The sequence below is a fragment of the Scheffersomyces stipitis genome, chromosome 3, assembly GCF_000209165.1.
Source record: "Scheffersomyces stipitis CBS 6054 chromosome 3, complete sequence".
Classification (NCBI taxonomy): Eukaryota; Fungi; Ascomycota; class Pichiomycetes; order Serinales; family Debaryomycetaceae; genus Scheffersomyces; species Scheffersomyces stipitis.
This window is the reverse complement of record NC_009043.1, coordinates 1410463-1434501: the sequence shown is the minus strand read 5'-3', so window position 1 is coordinate 1434501 and position 24039 is coordinate 1410463. Positions and strand designations below refer to the sequence as shown.

Sequence of the window (24039 nt, the reverse complement as noted above, 5' to 3'; positions counted from 1 at the left end):
GATGCTCTGACTTTTGGTTTTGACCAACCTGGTGCTTACTATGCTCATCTCGCTCACTACACCCACTATGCCCTCTTGGCTTCTTCTTCCTCTGCCAGCTTTATTTTTGATTCAGGTGCTTCTACCCACATTTGTAACGATAGAAGTCTCTTCCATGACATCATTCCTCACTCTGGTTCTGTCATGAACGCCGGTCACGAGCCTCTCTCGATTGCCGGTCGTGGTACTCTTGTGTTTGATCTCCATGGTCAGAAGATTCGGGTGTTCAATGTTCTTTACGTTCCTGACTGTACTCAGAATCTTCTTTCCATCCTGGCTGTTACTACTACGGGCGACAAGCTTGTTATCTCTCATGATGATATTGTTCACCCCAAGTATGGCCAACTTGCTACCAGAGACCTGAGAAATCTTTACTTGCTGTGTCTTGAAATTGTCCGCCCCTCGACTGTCTCGCGGGCTGACCACTCTGCCTACTCGGCCCCCGCTCCTGTTACGGTCGCTGCTCCTGCTGCGGACCCTGTTGTGGCACCTATTTCTGCCTCTGCTCTTGTCCATGCTCGCCTTGGCCACCCTTCTCCGACTGTCGTTCGTCTGGCCTTGAAATATCCGAACATGCCTCGCACGGCTGTTCACGACTCGATTTCATGTGAAGCATGTCTTCGCTCCAAGAGCACTCGGGTTATTCCCAAAACGACCACCGGCCCAGTCACATCTGCTCCCTTGCAACTTCTTCACTGTGACTTATCCGGTCCTCATGCCGGTGGTCCCTCCTCGTTGTTTTATTTTTGTATTCTTCTTGACGACTTTACTCGCTTCAAGGCTGTTGGGCCTATTCTCAAGAAATCGGATGCTGCGGACTTCATTATCAAAGTTATTAAGGCATGGACAAACCACTTCTCCAGTCGTGGTGGCTACCGTGTCTGTAACTTTCGTTCTGACAATGGAGGTGAGTTTGTCAATCTGACGCTTACTTCATTCTTTGCGGCAGAAGGTATCCAGACCCAGCTCACTGTGCCTGGTAACTCACACCAAAATGGACGTGCTGAAAGAGCCATTCGCTCCGTTCTTGACAAAACGCGTACCATGATCACTGCGTGTTCTCTTCCTTCACCGCTCTTCCCGCATGCACTCCAACATGCTGCATTTCTCCTAAACCGGCTACCAACACCTGTTCTCCAAAATCGCTCCCCATTTGAACTCTGGCATGGCGCGAGGCCTATCTTATCTCAACTTAAAGTGTTTGGGTGTGCTGCCTTTGTGAATGTTCCACCTAATCACCGTCAACTGAAGTTGGTCGCTCGTGCAATCAAGGGTGTTTATCTTGGATCTGATCCGTTTCGGAAGGCTCATCTTGTTTATGATCTCGCTACCAGACAAGTGATTACCTCTTCTCATGTTCGGTTCCAAGAAAATGTCTTTCCTTTTGCTAGACCTCTGACGTCTACTGTTGTATCGGCTACCTCCATTGGTGGTGGAGGTAGTGGTGGTGGCAGTTTTCCTTCTATTCTGGCACCTGCTCCAGGCCTCACTCAGGGTCCTCGTGTGTCTCTGGCCCCATCTCCCTCGCCTCCATCGACGCCATCTGGCAGTACTGTTGTTCAATCGCCAGGTTCATCTGCCGCTCTGTCGTCTGCTTCGGCACCGGTCTCTCCTGCTGCATCCACTACTCCTCTGTCGCAGCCTCCGTCGACTCCTACACCGGTGCCTTCTCCTATTCTGGTACCTTCTCCTACTCCGTCTCCTGCTTCTACTCCGGTACCTTCTTCTGCTCCGGTACCTTCTTCTGCTCCGGTACCTTCTGATACTCTGGTACCTTCTACTTCTGCGGCCCTAACTGCACCATCCCGTGCCGTTGTTCTGGCTCAGAGGTCCGATCTGCCTCCCTCTGACTCCTACGAGCTGTCTGACGACTCCTATACAGCTCCTGCTTCTCGTGAGGTACCAACTCTTACTGCTCCTCGTACGGTACCATCCCTTCCTGCTCCTCGTAAGGTACCCTCCCTTCCTTCAACTCGTAAGGTGCCATCTCTTCCTTCTACTCGTACGGTACCTTCACTTCCAGCACCTCGTACAGTACCCTCCCTTCTTCCTGTTCCTCGCAATAGACCATCTGCTCCTACTGCTCCTCTCGGTCTTCCTCATCCTGCGGTTGAGGCTCCATCCCCTATCCCTGGATCTTCATCAGCCATACCCATGGAAATAGACTCTACGGATACTGAGCCTGAACCTATGTCTGAAGATGGCTATGACATGGAAGTGGTCTCTGATCAGGAATTCTTCGATGCTCCTGAGCAATACGGTACTCATCCCCGTTCGTCACCTTTGATCTCCACGCGCTCCTCTATGGATGTTCTGCTGGATCAGGAAGAATATCCAGATCCGTCCACCTATATGGACATCGTGGTGATGGATTCGGATGACCTTTCTTCTTATCATGACTCGGAAATGGAGGATGCCTCCGACATGGATCCCCTTCCGCTTATTCGTCCTACTTCTAATATGGAAATGGAGGACACCTCCGCCACTTATCCTCTGCCGCTCACTCGTCATACTCCTACTACGCAGACTGTGGTGTCCTCCACTCCTCCACCTCCTCCTCAACCACTGCCTCGGGTCGTTCAATCCGACTCTCCACAATCCTCTCCTATTATTGAGGTTCCTGATTCTCCCCCACTTCAATCTCGTCCTCAGCAATTCCTCCTCCCTCCGGGTCTTTCTCCTACTCGTCTCATTGAGTTGCCTGCTTCAGGGGGGATGGAACTCATCCTATCGCTGACTGACCGTGCCTTGGTCCCTCTGAATTCTGAGGCCAACAACAAACTAACTCATCTTGTTGTATCGCGTCCTCCTCCGGTGAATGGGGTTAAGCATAAACTCACCCCGGTTCCGTCGCGTGATGGAACACATCCACAAACACTCAAGCGGGCACACAGACCAATACTTGTTCCAACACGGTCACAGAGACAACAGGACAATCAAAATTTGATCAACTATCCACAGAGACAACAAATTGAGTACATCACCACCGATAGTGAATCGTTTTCAGAAGCAGACAATCCCAACGATCTCGACTATACTGAAACACATGGCCAACCTCTCATTATGGGTAGCAGTGCATTTATGGTCACCATAATGACTCCACAAGTGCCACGCACCTATGAGGAAGCCACTAACAGTCCTCAACGAGAACGATGGATTGAAGCTATGAACAAGGAATTTGGTGCTCAAATGGAAAACTCCACGTGGACTCTTGCTGAGCTTCCTAAGGGAAAACGAGCCCTAGGAATGAAGTGGGTATATACCATCAAAGATGATGGAACTTACAAAGCCAGACTAGTTGCTCTAGGTTTTAGACAAAAACATGGAATTGACTATGAAGAAACCTTTGCGCCTGTGATCAGGAGTGAAAGTATCAAACTTCTACTAGCCATAGCGGCTGTACATAAGATGAAGATTCATCAGATGGACGTCTCGACGGCCTTCCTAAATGGGAAGATTGACACAGAACTCTACATTAAGCAGCCTAAAGGTTTCATGGATGAACAATATCCACATATGGTTTGTAAGTTGAACAAATCACTCTACGGTCTAAAACAAGCTCCATTGATCTGGAACTCGACTATTAATAAATTCTTGGAGAATAACGGCTTTATTCGATCAAAATCCGAGTTCGGGATCTACAGAAGAAATAATGTGATTCTTGGCCTTTACGTTGATGACCTACTTATTGCGAGTCCTCGAGAAAATGAAATCTACGAGGCCAAGAAACTTCTCCTGAACAAGTTCAAGATGAAGGATCTTGGATTGGCACGCAAATTCCTAGGAATCAACATAGAACAGGGCCCTGAAGGGATCACAGCAAATCTTTCTGACTACATCAAGAAAACGTTGGAGGAACTAAATCTTGAAGAGCTCAACAGCGTGAAAAGTCCTATTATTCAGGGACAGCATCTAAACCAGAAATCCAAACCCTGCGATGCAACAATTTACAGAAGCATAGTAGGAAAGCTTCTTTATGCTAGCAATACCATACGAGGTGATATTGCTTATATTGTTGGAATGTTAAGTCGGTACTTCAACGAACCAACAGAGGTAACTCTAACTGCCGCCAAACATGTTCTCCGCTATCTAAAAGGAACACAGAAACTCGGTCAGCACTACACAAACATAAACGATCTACAAGTGTTTGTTGACTCAGACTGGGGAAGTGATAGCAGTGACAGGAAATCAATCAGTGGGTATGCCATCAAGTATGGGGGAAGCCTAATCTCTTGGAAATCCAAGAAACAAACCACCACAGCATTGTCAACCACTGAAGCTGAGTACATGGCCCTCGCAACCGTTATAAAAGAAGTTATCTGGCTAATAACATTCTTCAGAGAACTTCGAATCCCAATATCACTACCAATAATGATTTGGGAAGATAACACCTCGTGTATCAAACTCAGCGAACATCCTGTACACCACGAACGTACGAAACACATAGATATTCGCTATCACTTTATCCGTGACAAAATCATAGACAATATTGTCAAACTTCGCCAAATCAAATCTGCCGACAACGTTGCAGATATGTTTACAAAAGGACTAACTCCAGGAACCTTCCAACACTTAATCCAACTATCAGGAATGCAACTAACCCAATAAAATGACCATTGGATTAAGGGGGGATGTTGAATATGCTGATATCAAACCTAAAAGCATATTCTATATTCTATTTTTAATCCAATGCGTAAACTTTATGAATGCAGGATTTGCAGCCATTCAGACATAATTGTGCACAGTAATGTGATAAGATAACATCTACCAATGAGAATCAATTATGTCCGACTAACCTGAAATTCTGGTCATGTCGTTTCATTTCATCCTGATGAGGGGTCAGCCTGTGATTGTATTTGGCATCTATATAAGGGGGTCTTACTCCCCCTTCTCCTTTCTAACTTTCTATAACTTTTCTTCTTCTATATGGAAATTATCTATCTTAAATAAGTTAATCAATATACTGTCCTACATTATGAACAATCCGATTCAATCTACTGAGCTTCCAAAGCAAACAGTTCAACAGAATAATCAGAACTTGAAATTGAACTTCATTATCAAGAGTTAACTATATCTTTATTAATATACAATGTCTAATTTTCAACAGGTTATGAGCCAATCCGTCTCAAACATCAAGTTTGATGACTCCCAGAAACTAGTTTCGCGTTTCAACTATCGTGAATGGCGTACGCGTATGGAGGTCACTATTGGGACTCTTGGTATGGAGTTCCGGGGTTTCATTGAAAAATCTGAACCACCTACCGAGGCTTCGTTGTTTATTCTTTTTAACCTGACGCTTCAGCTGCTTATTGACAAGACGGTGTCTAAAGAGATTGTTGATTCTCTTCTTGCCGAGAATCTTTCTGGTCAGGCTCTTTGGGAGGCTATCCACGTCAATTATTGGGTTATGACGTACTCTGAGAAGGTCGAGTACGTTACTGGTTTGGTCGCTAAGATTAGTGACACGTCGGTCAGTACTACTGTTCAGTTATCGGCTGCCAAGCTGCTTTCTACCTACTTTGCTGAGCAGCCTCCTACTGACATTCCTGGTCTCCTCTATCTTACACACTGTAAGCTGGACCATATTTTGTCTAAGTTCAAGGAACTTGGTGCTACCTTGGATCTCACTGACCTCAAATCGTTCCTAAAACGGATCGATGCCTCACTGTCTTCCACGCCTGGGTCTGTGTTCACGGTGACTACTCTCTCCTCTGCTGGACTGAAGTCTCACCAGAAAGCTCCTGCCACCTCTCCTATCTGGAATACCCGTTGCTATACGTGCTCTGGTAAGGGCCACCGTTCGAATGTTTGTACTTCCCCTGTTCTCAAGTGTACCAATTGTCTTGGTAATGGCCACAAGGCCACTAGCTGTCCTTCTCCTGTTCGTACTGGACATTTCCTGTCGTCCCGTACCTCTCTGTTGTTGAAATCCGGTATTAGATAAAGTTTGATAATGCATGAATATGCATGATCTAGAAAATATCGTAGATACCGGATATTGATTATCTAATAGATTTGGCTGCAACTCTTGTGAGAGCCATTCATATATCATAATAAGGATATGGTGGTAATAGAAAACACAATGGCAGGTATACAGAGAGGATAATAGAACCCCACACGGACATACGGAAATAGATGTGGAGAAAGGTTTCAATACCACAGCTATGAAACAAATGTGAAACATGAGAACAAGAATCCGTGGAGCATGTGAATGTGAGACAACACCATAAATAAGGGTGGTATCCTCTCAGAGTTAGATAGACTTTCTTAATGTTTTAATAACGATAACGAGAACAACTTACAAGTTCTGTTGAAAATTAGACATTGTATATTAATAAAGATATAGTTAACTCTTGATAATGAAGTTCAATTTCAAGTTCTGATTATTCTTCTGATATTGGAGAATATCCTACCATATTTATATTGTTCAGATCCCCTTATCTTCCCCCTTATTCATATTCTTATCTCCCCCTATTCTTATCTCTAGCCCGCCTCCAATTTCATTACGGATAAGTTCTATTCCGTTGAGGCGGGTCTGATAAGGGGTTACTCCTATTCTCAGAGATAGGACCAGTGGAACTTCCTTATTTGTAAATTTGCAGCCAGTACTGCACATAGTTATCTGATTGTTAGATTACAATTATAGTTTCAATTCTCTGAATTTCAACATCCCCCCATAATCTAATAATCGGATTATTCAATATCCATCATTCCTGCTGAGTTTCGTAGTTGCTGGAGTAATGGCTTGGGAACTGCCTTCGTAAAGATGTCCGCGATATTATTTGTTGACTGAACTTGGACAACCTTGATCAATTCTTTCTGTACCTGCTCTCTTATAAAGTGATATCTGATATCAATGTGTTTTGTACGTTGATGAGTTGTTGGATGATTCGTTAAGTTAATACATGACGTATTATCTTCATGTACTATAATTGGAAGGGTTACAGGGATTTCCAATTCTTTAAATAGAGTCACCAACCAGAGGACCTCCTTAACTGCTTCAGCAAGTGCCATATACTCGGCTTCTGTTGTAGATAGTGCAACTGTTGGTTGTTTCTTTGATTTCCACGAGATTAGACTTCCTCCGAACTTAATTGCATATCCTGTTATTGATTTTCTATCTGACAGCGAAGAACCCCAATCTGCATCAACGTACACCTCGAATTTATCCAGTTTTCCATATACCTGGCCCACAGTCTTTGTTCCTTTTAGGTACCGAAGTACATGCTTAGCTGCTACTAGATGTCCCTCTCTAGGATTCTGAAAGTACCGGCTGAGCATGCCAGTAATGAAGCTAATATCTCCCCGAATGGTGTTACTAGCATATAATAACTTGCCAACAATGGATCTGTAAATTGTAGGATTGGCAAGAATCTTGGTTTCATCTTTATCTAACTGAGCATTTGGAATTGCTGCAGTTCCAACTGGGTTGCAATCTTGCATTGAGAATTCCTCCAAGATTTTGTCAATGTAGTCTCCCAAATGGGCTCTAATACCTTTTTCTGATTGCTGTATGTTTATTCCAAGGAATTTCTGTGCAATGCCGAGGTCTTTCATTTTGAATTCCTTCTTCAACAATTCTTTGATAGCCTTGATCTCATTTTCATTACTGCTTGCTATCAATAGGTCATCCACATATAAACCGACAATAGTGTTCTTTCTTTTGTATAATCCGAATTCAGCTTGTGACCTAACAAACCCCACCTTCTCGAGAAACGCATTTATTGTCTTGTTCCATATCAACGGAGCTTGCTTTAGACCATAGAGTGACTTGTTGAGTTTGCATACTTTCCCAAGTTCATTTGTATGCTTGAATCCATCTGGTTGATTCATGAATATTGGTAAATCGATTTTTCCATTTAGGAATGCTGTCGTTACATCCATCTGATGAACTTTCATCCCATACACAGCAGATACGGAGAGTAGCACCTTTACACTCTCACTTCTGATTACTGGAGCAAAGGTTTCTTCGTAATCAACACCATATCTCTGTTGAAAACCTCTTGCGACTAATCTTGCTTTGTATCGACCATCATCCTTGATGGTATACACCCATCTCACACCTAACACTTTTGTTTTATCATTTGGCTTGTCTGCAAGAACCCACGTCTGGTTCATTTCATGTGCAGACATTTCATCGTTCATTGCTTCTATCCATTTCCCAGCGTCTTGGCTTCCGACAGCTTCGCTATAGCTTCTGGGAATCTTGGGGCTACCTAAAACACTTGTTGTAGCCGTGAACGCATGTCCTCGAATTACCACATTTGCTTCTGACATTTGGTAATCTTCATCATTTGGATCATCATTCAAAGACTCAGGAGAATCTCCTTCGTAGTCACTTATGTATTCAATTCTAACCTTCTTGTGAGCCACAGCATTGTCATAAGAGGGAACTGGTGTAAGCTTATGTTTAGTGAGCCTTCGCTCACTTATCTCTTCCTGATTCATATTTGGTGTATCGTAAGTTCTTCTCGATGCATGAGACTTGCTGTGGATCTGAATCTGTTTCCCCCCAGAATTGGATTCATGAGTGAGAAGAAGAGGAGGTGCAGGGCCAGCAAGACATTGCGGACGTGAAGAAGCATTGGAAGAAGCGCGCAGAGAAACAGGAGAAATCACGGTGGTAGGCTGGATGGGAAGGGTTTCATCATCATCCGCGTCAGGAGAAATATCCGAGTCATAAGAATAGCACGAGTCGTAGTCGGAACAAGATGGTATCGGTGCGAGAGACATAGTCTCATCATCCATGACATAATCATCGGACATGGCCGAATCATCAGCCAGGGCACCATCATCAGCCAGCCTACTAGCAACAAGCAGTTTACTAGCAACAGGCAGGACGACGTCATCAATTACGGTACCATTATCAACAATGGTATCGTCATCAGCCATGGCAGCGTCATCAGCCATGGCCACATCATCAGACAGAAGATCAGAAACAGGCAGCAACATAGAACGAACAGGAATAGGTGGGGCAGACACACCCCCAGGAAGGGACACAGAGATAGACAGGATAGGCATAGACACGGTAGACACGGAAGACACGGTAGACAGGGGAACTGGGAGACCAGGCAGAGAAGCAAAGGGGAACAACAGTTCGTTGAACGTAACAGCATTAGAACAAACAACTTTGCGAGAGTGCATTTCATAGATGAGATAAGCATGGCGAGATCCATCGTAACCTAACATCACCCCAGTGATGGCCCTTTCAGAAAACTTCAGTGGACGGTGAGATTCAGGGATATGGGCATAAGCAGCACATCCATAAGGACGGAGATGCGCAATAACGGGGCGGATCTGGAACCAACGCTCATACGGAGACACGAACGGAGCTTGGAGCAGGGGTTGACGATTAATAAGATAGGCAGCACAGACAACAGCATACGGCCAGAACACAGCAGGCACCGAACCATGAGTCAGAAGAGTTCGGGCTTTATCAAGAATGGTACGAATAGCACGTTCTGCGGTGCCATTCTGATGAGAATTATAAGGCACCGTTCTCTGATGAGAAATCCCTTCGTCCTGAAGGAATTTGGTCAACGTGGAGTTGACATACTCACCCCCGTTATCAGTACGAATACTACCGACACGGTATCCACCACGAGTGGAGAAGAAAGAATGAAAGAGCTTGATGTGTCGAATCAATTGAGCGGAGACCTCGGACTTCTGTGCAATGGGGATTACCCATTTGAACTTGGTGAAGTCATCAACAATAATAAGAAAGTACTTCTCAGGAGGGTAGGAGGATTTCGGGAAGTGAGGACCTGAAACATCAGAGTGAAGTAACTGTAAGGGAGCGGTGGTGACCGTAGCGATGGAAGACTTCAGGGCTCATAACCTGTTGAAAATTAGACATTGTATATTAATAAAGATATAGTTAACTCTTGATAATGAAGTTCAATTTCAAGTTCTGATTATTCTTCTGATATTGGAGAATATCCTACCATATTTATATTGTTCAGAACCCCTTATCTTCCCCCTTATTCATATTCTTATCTCCCCCTATTCTTATCTCTAGCCCGCCTCCAATTTCATTACGGATAAGTTCTATTCCGTTGAGGCGGGTCTGATAAGGGGTTACTCCTATTCTCAGAGATAGGACCAGTGGAACTTCCTTATTTGTAAATTTGCAGCCAGTACTGCACATAGTTATCTGATTGTTAGATTACAATTATAGTTTCAATTCTCTGAATTTCAACAAGTTCTACCTTTACTGTTAACAATTATTACACGTAAGACACTATGAATGCTTCTGAACTTCAACAGATATTTGTTGAAAAATTAGACATTGTATATTAATAAAGATATAGTTAACTCTTGATAATGAAGTTCAATTTCAAGTTCTGATTATTCTTCTGATATTGGAGAATATCCTACCATATTTATATTGTTCAGATCCCCTTATCTTCCCCCTTATTCATATTCTTATCTCCCCCTATTCTTATCTCTAGCCCGCCTCCAATTTCATTACGGATAAGTTCTATTCCGTTGAGGCGGGTCTGATAAGGGGTTACTCCTATTCTCAGAGATAGGACCAGTGGAACTTCCTTATTTGCTTGCAGTAAACAGATGGGAACGACTACTGCAAATGGTCACATAGAGCTGACAGGAAGTAATTACACGTCACCCACAGTAAATGGTCCTACAGTACTAGCAGCATAGTCACAAGTGACTAACAATAGCAACTATTCAAACAGGACTAACTGTTGAATATGCTGATATCAAACCTAAAAGCATATTCTATATTCTATTTTTAATCCAATGCGTAAACTTTATGAATGCAGGATTTGCAGCCATTCAGACATAATTGTGCACAGTAATGTGATAAGATAACATCTACCAATGAGAATCAATTATGTCCGACTAACCTGAAATTCTGGTCATGTCGTTTCATTTCATCCTGATGAGGGGTCAGCCTGTGATTGTATTTGGCATCTATATAAGGGGGTCTTACTCCCCCTTCTCCTTTCTAACTTTCTATAACTTTTCTTCTTCTATATGGAAATTATCTATCTTAAATAAGTTAATCAATATACTGTCCTACATTATGAACAATCCGATTCAATCTACTGAGCTTCCAAAGCAAACAGTTCAACACTAACGAGAATCAGTCAGTGGATTGTCAAAAAACTAGTTATTGAAATATGAATTGTTGATATGATGGTCTCTAGTTTATGTAGACCTCTTGATTGCATATCCATGTTGTAATTTGTCTGTCTTCTTCTCTATCTTGATACAACTGTTTAGACAAGGCGCGCAACTTGTCTATATGGATACAGCGTATCCTACAGTCGTTCAATATGTTATTCTCTACATCTCTAGAATAACCTCCCTCAAATGAATCGTAAATTGATTAATTATAAACGTATAAACTTCTTCAAGACTTTGAGGATTTCAGCTTTCTTTTATACCTCAGAGTTGCCTGCACATCAGTGCGGCTTAATTTGCAACCTGTGCGTTTCTGAATAATGCTTCTATTCTGAAATATTATTTCTTGCATTCGCAGTTTCTTGCACGCTCAGTTTCTTGTTATATAACTAAACTTCAATCTATTGGATTACTCTAGATTTCCAATCTCAACAGTGGTCACATGGCCAAGAACTGCCCTGCTCCTTATCGTGAGGGTGAAGTTCCTCGTATGGCCTCACGCTTCGGTCCTGGCGGTCCAGGAAAGCACCGCAGGAAGCACGGCTCTCGTCCAAAGCCTGCTGCTCATTATGCTCTCACTGATGATGCTCTGACTTTTGGTTTTGACCAACCTGGTGCTTACTATGCTCATCTCGCTCACTACACCCACTATGCCCTCTTGGCTTCTTCTTCCTCTGCCAGCTTTATTTTTGATTCAGGTGCTTCTACCCACATTTGTAACGATAGAAGTCTCTTCCATGACATCATTCCTCACTCTGGTTCTGTCATGAACGCCGGTCACGAGCCTCTCTCGATTGCCGGTCGTGGTACTCTTGTGTTTGATCTCCATGGTCAGAAGATTCGGGTCTTTAACGTTCTTTATGTTCCTGACTGTACTCAGAATCTTCTTTCCATCCTGGCTGTTACTACTACGGGCGACAAACTTGTTATCTCTCATGATGACATTGTTCGCCTTAAGTATGGCCAACTTGCTACCAGAGACCTGAGAAATCTTTACTTGCTGTGTCTCAAAATTGTCCGCCCCTCGACTGTCTCGCGGGCTAACCACTCTGCCTACTCGGCCCCCGCTCCTGTTACGGTCGCTGCTCCTGCTGCGGACGCTGGTGTGGCACCAATTTCTGCCTCTGCTCTTGTCCATGCTCGCCTTGGCCACCCTTCTCCGACTGTCGTTCGTCTGGCCTTGAAATATCCGAACATGCCTCGCACGGCTGTTCACGACTCGATTTCATGTGAAGCATGTCTTAGCTCCAAGAGCACTCGGGTTATTCCCAAAACGACCACCGGCCCAGTCACATCTGCTCCCTTGCAACTTCTTCACTGTGATTTGTCCGGTCCTCATGCCGGTGGTCCCTCCTCGTTGTTTTATTTTTGTATTCTTCTTGACGACTTTACTCGCTTCAAGGCTGTTGGCCCTCTTCTCAAGAAATCGGATGCTGCGGACTTCATTATCAAAGTTATTAAGGCATGGACAAAACACTTCTCCAGTCGTGGTGGCTACCGTGTCTGTAACTTTCGTTCTGACAATGGAGGTGAGTTTGTCAATCTGACGCTTACTTCATTCTTTGCGGCAGAAGGTATCCAGACCCAGCTCACTGTGCCTGGTAACTCACATCAAAATGGACGTGCTGAAAGAGCGATTCGCTCCGTTCTTGATAAAACGCGTACCATGATCACTGCGAGCTCTCTTCCTTCGCACCTCTTCCCGCATGCACTCCAACATGCTGCATTTCTCCTAAACAGGCTACCAACACCTGTTCTCCAAAATCGCTCGCCATTTGAACTCTGGCATGGCGCGAGGCCTATCTTATCTCAACTTAAAGTGTTTGGGTGTGCTGCCTTTGTGAATGTTCCACCCAATCACCGTCAACTGAAGTTGGTCGCTCGTGCAATCAAGGGTGTTTATCTTGGATCTGATCCGTTTCGGAAAGCTCATCTTGTTTATGATCTCGCTACCAGACAAGTGATTACCTCTTCTCATGTTCGGTTCCAGGAAAATGTCTTTCCTTTTGCTAGACCTCTGACGTCTACTGCTGTGTCGGCTACCTCCATTGGTGGTGGAGGTAGTGGTGGTGGAAGTTTCCCTTCTATTCTGGCACCTGCTCCAGGCCTCACTCAGGGTCCTCGTGTGTCTCTGCCCCCATCTCCTTCGCCTCCATCCACGCCATCTGGCAGTACTGTTGCTCAATCGCCAGGTTCATCTGCAGCTCTGTCGTCTGTTTCGGCACCGGTCTCTCCTGCTGCATCTACTACTCCTCTGTCGCAGCCTCCGTCGACTCCTACGCCGGTGCCTTCTCCTATTCTGGTACCTTCTCCTACTCCGGTACCTTCTTCTGCTCCGGTACCTTAATGAAATCTACGAAGTTAAGAAACTTCTCCTGAACAAGTTCAAGATGAAGGATCTTGGATTGGCACGCAAATTCCTAGGAATCAACATAGAACAGGGCCCTGATGGGATCACAGCAAATCTTTCTGACTCCATCAAGAAAACGTTGGAGGAATTAAATCTTGAAGAGCTCAACAGCGTGAAAAGTCCTATTATTCAGGGACAGCATCTAAACCAGAAATCCAAACCCTGCGATGCAACAATTTACAGAAGCATAGTAGGAAAGCTTCTTTACGCTAGCAATACCATTCGAGGTGATATTGCGTATATTGTTGGAATGTTAAGTCGGTACCTCAACGAACCAACAGAGGTAACTCTAACTGCCGCCAAACATGTTCTCCGCTATCTAAAGGGAACACAGAAACTTGGTCAGCACTACACAAACATAAACGATCTACAAGTGTTTGTTGACTCAGACTGGGGAAGTGATAGCAGTGACAGGAAATCAATCAGTGGGTATGCCATCAAGTATGGGGGAAGCCTAATCTCTTGGAAATCCAAGAAACAAACCACCACAGCATTGTCGACCACTGAAGCTGAGTACATGGCCCTCGCCACAGTTATCAAAGAAGTTATCTGGCTAATAACATTCTTCAGAGAACTTCACATCCCAATATCACTACCAATAATGATTTGGGAAGATAACACCTCGTGTATCAAACTCAGCGAACATCCTGTACACCACGAACGTACGAAACACATAGATATTGCTATCGCTTCATCCGTGGCAAAATCATAGACAATATTGTCAAACTTCGCCAAATCAAATCTGCCGACAACGTTGAAGACATGTTTACAAAAGGACTACCACGGGTAGCCTTCCAACAAGTTAATCGAACTATCAAGAATGGAACTAACATAATAAAATGACCATTGGATTAAGGGGGGATGTTGAATATGCTGATATCAAACCTAAAGGCATATTCTATACTATTTTTAATCCAATGCGTTAACTTTACAAGTGCAGGATTTGCAGCCATTTAGACATAATTGTGCCACACATAAAGATGTTGATATCATCTACCAATAAGAAACGATTATGTTTAATTAATCTGAAATTGCTAATCTTGCCTCATTTCATCCTAATGTGGCGTCGGCCTATGGTAGGATTGGAATCTATTTAAGGGGGTCTTACTCCCCCTTCTCCTTTCTAACTTTCTATAACTTTTTTTCTTGTATATGGAAATTATCTATCTTAAATAAGTTAATCAATTTATGATTCATTTGAGGGAGGTTATTTTAGAGATGTAGAAAAAAATATATTGAATAATTGCAGGATATTCTATATGCATATAGGCAAGTTGCGTGCCTTGCCTAGACAGTTGTATCAAGGTAACGGAAGAAGACAGACAAGGTACAAATAGATAGTCCATTAAGACGGTCCATATGAACTATAGACCATCATATCCCAATGAGTTTCAACAAGTTCAAGTAACTATAAGGGGTAAAACAGAATGTTGGTGTCAAGCAATGTCTGGTTTAGAGATGAAAAGTTTTCTGTTGAAAATTAGACATTGCATATTAATAAAGATATAGTTAACTCTTGATAATGAAGTTCAATTTCAAGTTCTGATTTTTCTTCTGATATTGGAGAATATCCTATCATATTTATATTGTTCAGAACCCATTATCTTCCCCCTTATTCTTATTCTTATCTTTAGCCCGTCTCCAATTTCATTACGGATAAGTTCTATTCCGTTGAGGCGGATCTGGTGTGGGGTTACTCCTATTCTCAGAGGTAGGACCAGTGGAACTTCCTTATTTGTAAATTTGTATATAGTACTGCACATAGTCATCTGCAATTACAGTTTCAATTCTTTGAAATTTAAACATTTTCTCCCGTCTCATCGACACAAAATCTACATACAGAGAATTTTGTATAAATTCTACAGGAAATTCCCTGTTTATAGAAATTGTCTATAGTCATCTGAAGTACTTAATACTAATACACAGACTAGCTTCATCAAGTAATAGGAAAGGAATAATGTCATTCCAACAGCCTGACGTTCAGGCGTTGTTTGAACAATACCCTCTGGGGGTGGAAACTTGGAAAGCTGTCGAAACCAAGTACACAATCGCCAGCTATAGGGATGCGGTCGGCTATCTCAAGTACTTATTTGATCGCCTTGCTGATCCGACCATTACGACTGAAGCTGGGTTATTGATTGCTGAAAAGTTGACTGCGTTTATGGCCAAGTACAATGACGAGTCCAGGAAAGCGCTCCTCTTCCTTTATGGTACAGGGAACTCCAAGGTGAGAGATCTCTTCTTTTCTCAAGTTGGACTGACTGCCACCGTGACGGCGGACGAAGTTTTGAATTTCTTTACCTATCATGATGAGCTTTCCCCACCTGCAATATCCTCCGCCTTGCTTGTACTGTCCTCGTCTCAATCTGGGTATGCAATAACGCCTTCTCCATCTGGCCGTCGTCAGGTTACTCGCAACATGACGAGAGCAAAAGGTAATGACCCGGTGTGGAATATTGACTGCTACAATTGCTATGGGTGTGGTCATACGGCGAATTCCTGCACCTCTCCTTTTCGTGAAAGTTAAGTTCCTCATATGGCACATCGTTTCCCAGGTGGCTCAACAAATCGCAGAAAACATGGTTCTCGTCTAACATCTCTTGGCGCATTATGGGCTTGCTGATGTTGATTAATTTGATCTGTATCTGGGTTATGGTTTCGATTATCCTACTTCATACTATGCCCATTATGTTCAACACACCCACTATGCTCTCTTGGCTTCTTCTTCCTCTGCCAGCTTTATTTTTGATTCAGGTGCTTCTACCCACATTTGTAACAAGAGAAGTCTTTCTCTGGTTCTGTCACGAAGAACCTCTCTCGATTGCCGGTCGTGGTACTCTTGTGTTTGATCTCCAAGGTCAGAAGATTCGTGTCTTTAACGTTCTTTATGTTCCTGACTGTACTCAGAATCTTCTTTCCATCCTGGCTGTTACTACTACGGGCGACAAACTTGTTATCTCTCATGATGACATTGTTCGCCTTAAGTATGGCCAACTTGCTACCAGAGACCTGAGAAATCTTTACTTGCTGTGTCTCAAAATTGTCCGCCCCTCGACTGTCTCGCGGGCTAACCACTCTGCCTACTCGGCCCCCGCTCCTGTTACGGTCGCTGCTCCTGCTGCGGACGCTGGTGTGGCACCTGTTTCTGCCTCTGCTCTTGTTCATGCTCGCCTTGGCCACCCCTCTCCTACTGTCGTTCGACTGGCCTTGAAATATCCGAACATGCCTCGCACGGTTGTTCACGACTCGATTTCATGTGAAGCATGTCTTAGCTCCAAGAGCACTCGGGTGATTCGCAAGACGTGCTGAAAGAGCGATTCGCTCCGTTCTTGATAAAACGCGTACCATGATCACTACGTGCTCCCTTCCTTCGCTGCTTTTCCCGCATGTACTCCATCAATCTTCATTTCTCCTAAACCAGTTACTAACTCCTTTTCTCCGTAGTCGTTCTCCATTTGAACTCTGGCATGACGCGGGGCCTATCTTATCTCAACTCAAAGTGTTTGGGTGTGCTGCCTTTGTGAATGTTCTACCCAATCATCGTCAACTGAAGTTGGTCTCTCGGGCCAGGGCCATGGGTGTTGATCTCGGAACCGGTACCTTTGGAAAAGGACATCTTATTTATGATTTTGTAACGAATCAAGTGATTACCTCACATCATGTTCGATTCCATGAAAATGTGTTTCCATTTGCCGGACGTGTGAAGTCTTCCTCCTCTTTGTATACTCCCCTTGGTGGTGGTGGAGGTGGTGGATCACACACATTTCCTTCTATTCTGGCTCAACTCCTGGTCTCACTCAATGTCGTTGTGCGTTTCTGTGTTGAATTTGCTAATATTGAATATGAAGGGATCTTTCTTCAATACTCTTTTTAATCCAATGCTCAAATTTTATATGTGCAGGATTTGCAGCCATTTCGACTTAAATGTGCCACACATTAAGATGATAAGATACATCTTCCAATGAGAAACAATTACGATCAACTAATCTGAAATCGCTCTCGCCTTATTTCATCGTAATATGGCGTCAACCGATGGTTGGATTTGTAATCTATTTAGGGGGTCCTTCTTCCCCTTCTCCTTTATAAGTTTCTATAACTTTTCTTCATATATATGGAAATTATTTATCTTAAATAAGTTCTAACACATTATCTTCACAAGAATTTAGACAATCTGATTTAATCTAAGGAGCTTCCAAAGCAAACAGTTCATCAATGAAAGCTTGGGTAGCCCTCATGCAGCGTTGGAAAAGACAATCATCTCTCAATATCATTCAGATGATGATTTCTTATGCCTGCAGCATATGAACGTTGAAGTTTCGTAAAGCGCACTCGTCGTCTTCCTAAGTCTTCTGCCGATACTGCTATCATAGCTCCCTTGCAGCTCCTTCACTTTGAAGTTTCCGGTCCTCACTTTCCCAAGATCCTCCTACCCTTAGGTGTCGTGTCGTGCCGGTAGTCTTCGCACTGGAAATGGGGGTGAGTATGTCAACTCCATGTTGACCAAATTACTTATGGACAAAGGGATTTCCCAATAGAGAACTCTTTCTTATAATTGTCATCAAATGGATTAATGCCGGATGCTAAATTGATGAAAATGTCTTCAGTGTACTGTCTGCAGTTTTGGTTGCAAACTGATGATTACCCTAGAGATTACAAGATTTACATTGTTCATGTGAATGGTTAAATAAATGATTATGGAAGGGGTTGAGGTTAAGGTCCTAGAACAACATTATAAATAAACTAGATGTTCCATGTCCCTCAAACTATAAAGTTACTTAATCAAGAGCTAACTATATTTTCAATGATGTAATATCAATTCCAACAGTCTGCTCAATACTTGTCGCTCTTGTTGCCACAAGTACTTAATCACAGAATTGTTTTGGATGCACCATGTATTTCTGTTAGTGGTAACTCCAAGTGTGTATGTTTGTAAACAGTATTGCGTAGATTCCCCGTAGTTTAGATTACAACAGGAACCACATTTTCAACTAATGATATGCAATAGTTCTACGGGACTAACATCAAACTTTATAAAAGTGGGCACAAAATTTCCAAGCCGAAAAAAAAGTTTTCAAATTGCTTTCTAATTGCTAGGACGGTAAATCTTGCCAAAAAATACTGGTGAAGTGGAAATACCAATTGAGTTTGAATTCCTTTCCACAACAGATATTGCAAGAGCTCCATTATGTTCTCCAGACAATTAGAATAGTATTATTTAGTTTTTGAACTTTTGTCGATCGATTATATCAATATTAGCTCATGACTAAGTACAATGTCACTCTTCCGTTTTGAAGAATTTACAGACTTTATTACTGATGTTAATACTTTTTTTCCTTTCTCCAACCTATGAAATGACCGTTAAGGAGCGAAGTACGATGAAGCAGCTGTTCTCATGGCCTCGAAATGTTGAGATAATACCCTCATGTGTTTCGAGAGACAAAGCTTGTGTCGAATCAAGACGACTTCAATTTGCTAAATGAATCGCTTTCAAAAAAACCTAACAGTTTTGAATTATCTGCTGGATAAAAAATAGAGATTTATGTGTGCAATGAGTAGGTTAAAAGAATTGAACTTCCTGCTTTTTCTTCGTCACCAATTTGTGCACCTTCACTCCACTCCACAAAATCTCATAAAGAGTGACGAAGGAGCAGAGAGGAAGGGATACGTAAATTGGGCCAACGGGCAAAGAATTAGAAGAACCCTTTTCTCGACACGATGCCGAACAAATCGAATAGAGGTAAATTTTCCAATCTGAATCCAAAGAACCGTAGTGTGACCGATCTCAATCTAGATCTACTTGTATGCCAAGAATATTGCATCCATAAATTAAACGCAACTTTGTTCGAAATTTCTTTGGGATGAGATCTTTTAACAGAGATTCAGTCAACTCTTCTAGAGCAACTACTAATAGTTTGGGAAATTATTCTCTTTCCCATGCCTAATGTTTTTGCCAAGTTCATCAACCACTGTTGTTAACGCACTTTGCTCAAGATGTAGCGGTCAGATTTTCACAAATATGATTTTTCGTATGTATAAAGACTCACCGAAATGGATATGGTGCTATTACTTGGCTGCAATTATTGCGGATTCATCAAATGGGTCTGAGAGTGAGACGTTTATATTCAGTTGAAAAGTGATCGGAAAGAATATCAGCAGAACTTTTACATTTTAGTGCAAAAATCAACCATTCGAAGACATTTAAATTGAAGCCTTTCTGAGCAATGGAACAGAATACCATTTATGGTTCTCTGTTATGGGATTTTCTATCAATCTATGGTCTCTTTTGGGTGAAGCACGACCTAGTTCAATATAACGTTTTTGAGAATTGTTGACTAGCATAACGAACCTACTAATACAATAACATCAATGGGGAAGATCACACGAGTAAGGACAGGTTGCTGGACCTGCAAAAAGAGGTATGTTATCGTGTAGTAGTATAACGCAATTACTTTTTACTGACTACGTCTAGACACAGAAAATGCGACGAAGGAAAACCATACTGTAACAATTGTTTGAAGACAAATAGAAAATGCGAAGGCTATGGTATTCGACTATCGTTTGACGTAGATGATTCTCGAAATTGGAGTAAGAAGGACAAATCTAGGATTGCTTTTATCGGAAAGCCGCGAGTTAATATGGCAATTCAAGCCTCACAGTCGGGAACAGCTCAGCCAACTGCTGATCCAATTGCGGATACTCCTACTTCTAGTACACTGATTAACAGTGCTACCTCTTCTATGAACTATTCTGAATCAATAAGAGATGAATTAACTTCTAGAGGAACACCTTCGCCAATTCTCTCTTTCAATGCGAAGTCCAGGTCTTCGAGCTCGAATCTCGAACAATTCAGCTCTGAGCTTTTTGAAGATTTAGAGTTGCTTCTTAATGCTCCAGACGTTGCCAATTTTGTGAATGCAAATTCTAGGATACATACACCCAACCCAATTTCGTTTTCAAGCAGCCATTCAGTAAATGAAGGAAATATGAACATAAATAATGAAATGATCGATTTCATGGACAAATCAAACGAATTCTCTAGAGATATCATCACAAGCAATCGAGAGGGCAATGAAGCTAGAGATGACTATTCTCTAACTTATCAAGAGGAGAACATGATGTTGAAGCATTTCTTTAAAAAGCTTTTGCCATTGCTCGATGCTCATCCTAACTCTCCTTGGCCGGATCTAGCATTAAAGTATTGTGATTTCGATATCGCAAGAAGTTGCTTCATATCGTTAGCGTGCATCCACATGTATGAAAGTAGAAAGGGAGGAAGTGAGTATTATCGCAAAGGTATGGCTCATATCAATAATACAATGGATCACTTGATCCGATACATTGGTACTAATAGGGAGTCAGTTGATGGTTCGCAGACGGACAATAAGAAAAAGCAAATAAGTTCTTTTGTAATACTAGTCTTGATTAATGTTCATATTTTGTTTGCTGTCCTTGAGAAAGGGAAGAGTTCCTTGGCAAGATTTTTTTACAAGGTATTTGCATCAATTTGCCAAGACGCTGGATTTTATAGGGTGCTTATGGATAACGAAAAAAAGAGATCACTAGTGGTCGTTCTCTCCTGGTATGATACTGTGAGTGCAATTGTCAGTCCCGACTGCCGGTTACCATATTGCTCTCCGACGTGGTATGGAACGTCTTATGACATTATATCAACTTCCAAAATGATGGGATGCCCCGGGGAGATTTTCAGAGCCATGTCTAAGGTATGTTATTTGCGTCACGACGTTAGAAATGGGACTGAGAAGAGTACCGAAAAGGTTCTAAAGGAATACGAAGTAATAAAAGTAGAACTCATAAATTATAGAGACTACGTCCTTTATAGTGATGGTGGAGAAGATTACACTACAAGATTAAAATGTGCTCAATGCTGGTCTATAGCAGTGTGGATAACTTTGAATAGGGTCATTCAACCAACAGGATTTCAGAACTCAAATAAGAAATTAGTCGATGAGTTTATTAGTGTATACGGTTCGATGGACCCAGTTTCACCCATGATAACGCAGATGGTTTGGCCAATTTATGCAGTGGGATGCGAATGCAAAAGTGCAGAAGAAAGAGCCAATCTCATGCACTTCATGGAAACGTTGTACAAGAACGCTCAAATGGGAACACTTTTTTCTTTGAAAGAGATAGTTCAAAAGGTATGGGAAACTGAATTAAGTCAAGAAGAGTTCTTAACTCAGTGGTTAGATAAGGGAGTGGATTATCTACCTTTATAGATTTAGAATAGATCTTCAATTATCTTGTATTCATTACGAACTAATCAATTTGTCATATATTAACAAACAGTTTCTCTATACAATAGAGATTCGATTACAATTTAGACATAGCAGCAATGTCAGTGGATTGAACGTGGTCTTCATCTTCTTCAATTGTGGCTTGAAGTTCGTCCAATGAGACCTTGTCATCTTCAACAACCAAGTTAATTTGCAACTTCTTGACACCGTAACCAACTGGGATGAATTGGTGAGCACCCCAAACCAAACCATCTTGTTCAATAGACTTAACGTTTTCCAATAATTCGTCCATGTTGGTTTCATCATCCCATGGCTTGACATCCAAAGTAACAAGAGACTTAGCAGCTGGCTTTGGTCCCTTAGCAGCCTTCTTAGCAGCGTATTCGGCCAATCTTTGTTGCTTCAACTTTTCGGCTTCTTCATCAACTTCATCATCATCAGAACCAAACAAGTCGACATCATCGTCATCTTCTTCGGCAGCTGAAGCAGCTGGAGCCTTACCGGCTGGCAAGTCTTCGAATTCGTCAGCAAAAGAAGCAATGTGGTTGAACCATCTGGAAAATTGAGGGTATTCCTTCTGGAAAGCCTTGTAGACTGTAACGTCAGCTTGGGAAGCAGAAGTACTAAATGGGTTGTTAGTATTTTGAATTAACAAAAAGTGGGTCATTGATTAACTTCGAATAATACTAGTCAGGGATTTTTATTTAAATCTTCATTGTCACTCATGCGGTGGGTCTTGAATCCACCTCATAAACACGGACCAAAGATTGCGATCATCATTAAATTATTCTCAGGGTGCTTTCATCTTATGTAGCTGTTTCTTATGTTCAGAATACAGATTTGAAAAGAAAGATTTGTGATTCAATTGACCTCCAATTAGCGGTGCCACGTTTGGTCATCGCCCATCGTACTGAAATTATACTTACCCTTCAACGTAAGACTTGTCAGCTAAGAATTCGTTCAATGACTTTAGGGTAGAAGCGTTGGTGAAGTCTGAGAAAGACATTTTGTTTGATTCTTATATAGAAGATGAAAATTGAAAGAAATTGAATTGACTTCCTCTGAAAAGGTCGACACTAAGTAAGAAAATTTTTCGATCCAAACACATCATTTGCTGAGGATGTCCAAAAACGTGAAGAGAAAATTTTGTTAGGGCTCAACTGCATGAGAGATAGAAATTACGCGCACCCTTGATATTAGTAGTTAATTTCAGAATAGTGGTGGCCGGGTAAAGTACATGCTTGTGAGTGCGAATGTGCTAACCCTCCGAGGGTGATAATCAATACCTCGGAAGTTACAAGTTGAGTCTCTTCAGAAGGACGTATTTCTAGCTATTAGTTATGTAGAGTTATATAGGCACACCTAACTAGTTTGGAACTTCCAGTACTTGCATTCAAAACTGGCATAGCATCTGAATTCATTGCTGAGACCATTCTTATGTTCTGGTAAGAAATCGGTAAGATCTGTTTCAGGATAGTTACTTTTCACTATGTCTTTCATTCTCTCACCAGTTGATGAAATAAGTTTGTATTTGAGATCGCCTGAAGCAGTCTTCTCACCTTTATCAGCAACTAGGAGATTTCTTGCTGCGATCGCAGACTTTGTTTGACATTCTTCTTCTAGGAATGGAGGATCAATTAAAAGTCTATGACATTTATTTCTGAGATGAGGTGGTATCTTTTCAGGGTAGTTGTAGTCATAGACACTGAAGTGAGATGAGCCCGCAAGTAATCGAAATCTGTCATCAAACTCTAACAAATATATATTTTCTGTAGGCAAATCTTCGGGTGCAAAAGATTTAATCGCAGCGTATACAGAAGGTGCACTTGCAATAACTACAACAGTATCCTTATCTGCCCCTTCTAAGAGTGCCTTGCCAAGTGTTACCGCTGTAGAATCCGCATACCAAAATTGGGAAAGCTGCCAATCCTCCTTGAAGGCATCTATGGAGACAACTTTCTGATTTTCATCAAATTGTTGTTCTGATTTGTTGTATAATGACTCAAATTGGTCAAGTCTCTCTTTTTCTTCGTTTTTGAACTGAGCTAAAGCTGCCAATGCATGTGCTGACAACGTCAAAGGTTCGTCATCAGATTCCATTTTATAAATATGGTTATTGAAGTACCTGATGACGATATGACAAACTTTTCTGAAAAATATGATGATTGTCTCTAAATGCGACATTTG

At 42.2% G+C, this 24039-nt stretch overlaps 6 protein-coding genes across 6 annotated transcripts; 3 read left to right on the top strand and 3 right to left on the bottom strand. All coding sequences in view use genetic code 12, as the record gives it.

Moving 5' to 3' along the window:
* Positions 1-8386: 8386 nt before the first annotated feature.
* On the bottom strand, positions 8387-9060 carry PICST_30981 (predicted protein; the record flags this gene model as incomplete). The annotated part of the gene is made up of 2 exons (XM_001383526.1): positions 8387-8392; positions 8413-9060. The coding sequence occupies 2 exons, from the start codon at positions 9058-9060 to the stop codon at positions 8387-8389; spliced, it is 654 nt and encodes a 217-aa protein (XP_001383563.2).
* A 6494-nt stretch (positions 9061-15554) lies between these two features.
* On the top strand, positions 15555-16124 carry PICST_30979 (predicted protein; the record flags this gene model as incomplete). Its single annotated transcript, XM_001383860.1, has 1 exon — positions 15555-16124. One exon carries the CDS (start codon positions 15555-15557, stop codon positions 16122-16124), a length of 570 nt encoding a protein of 189 aa, XP_001383897.2.
* A 161-nt stretch (positions 16125-16285) lies between these two features.
* Positions 16286-16906, top strand: PICST_30978 (predicted protein; the record flags this gene model as incomplete). The annotated part of the gene is made up of 1 exon (XM_001383859.1): positions 16286-16906. The coding sequence occupies one exon, from the start codon at positions 16286-16288 to the stop codon at positions 16904-16906; it is 621 nt and encodes a 206-aa protein (XP_001383896.2).
* Positions 16907-19963: 3057 nt separating this feature from the next.
* PICST_30977 (predicted protein) lies at positions 19964-21356 on the top strand (the record flags this gene model as incomplete). Its single annotated transcript, XM_001383858.1, has 3 exons — positions 19964-20013; positions 20067-21318; positions 21345-21356. 3 exons carry the CDS (start codon positions 19964-19966, stop codon positions 21354-21356), a joined length of 1314 nt encoding a protein of 437 aa, XP_001383895.2.
* Positions 21357-21843: 487 nt separating this feature from the next.
* Positions 21844-22907, bottom strand: EFB1 (Elongation factor 1 beta/delta chain). Its single transcript, XM_001383525.1, has 2 exons — positions 22779-22907; positions 21844-22475 (listed from the first exon to the last, which is right to left on the bottom strand). Exons 1-2 carry the CDS (start codon positions 22856-22858, stop codon positions 21929-21931), a joined length of 627 nt encoding a protein of 208 aa, XP_001383562.1. The 5' UTR covers positions 22859-22907; the 3' UTR covers positions 21844-21928.
* Positions 22908-23214: 307 nt separating this feature from the next.
* PICST_43393 (N-methyltransferase) lies at positions 23215-23952 on the bottom strand (the record flags this gene model as incomplete). Its single annotated transcript, XM_001383524.1, has 1 exon — positions 23215-23952. One exon carries the CDS (start codon positions 23950-23952, stop codon positions 23215-23217), a length of 738 nt encoding a protein of 245 aa, XP_001383561.1.
* Between the last annotated feature and the right edge of the window lie 87 nt (positions 23953-24039).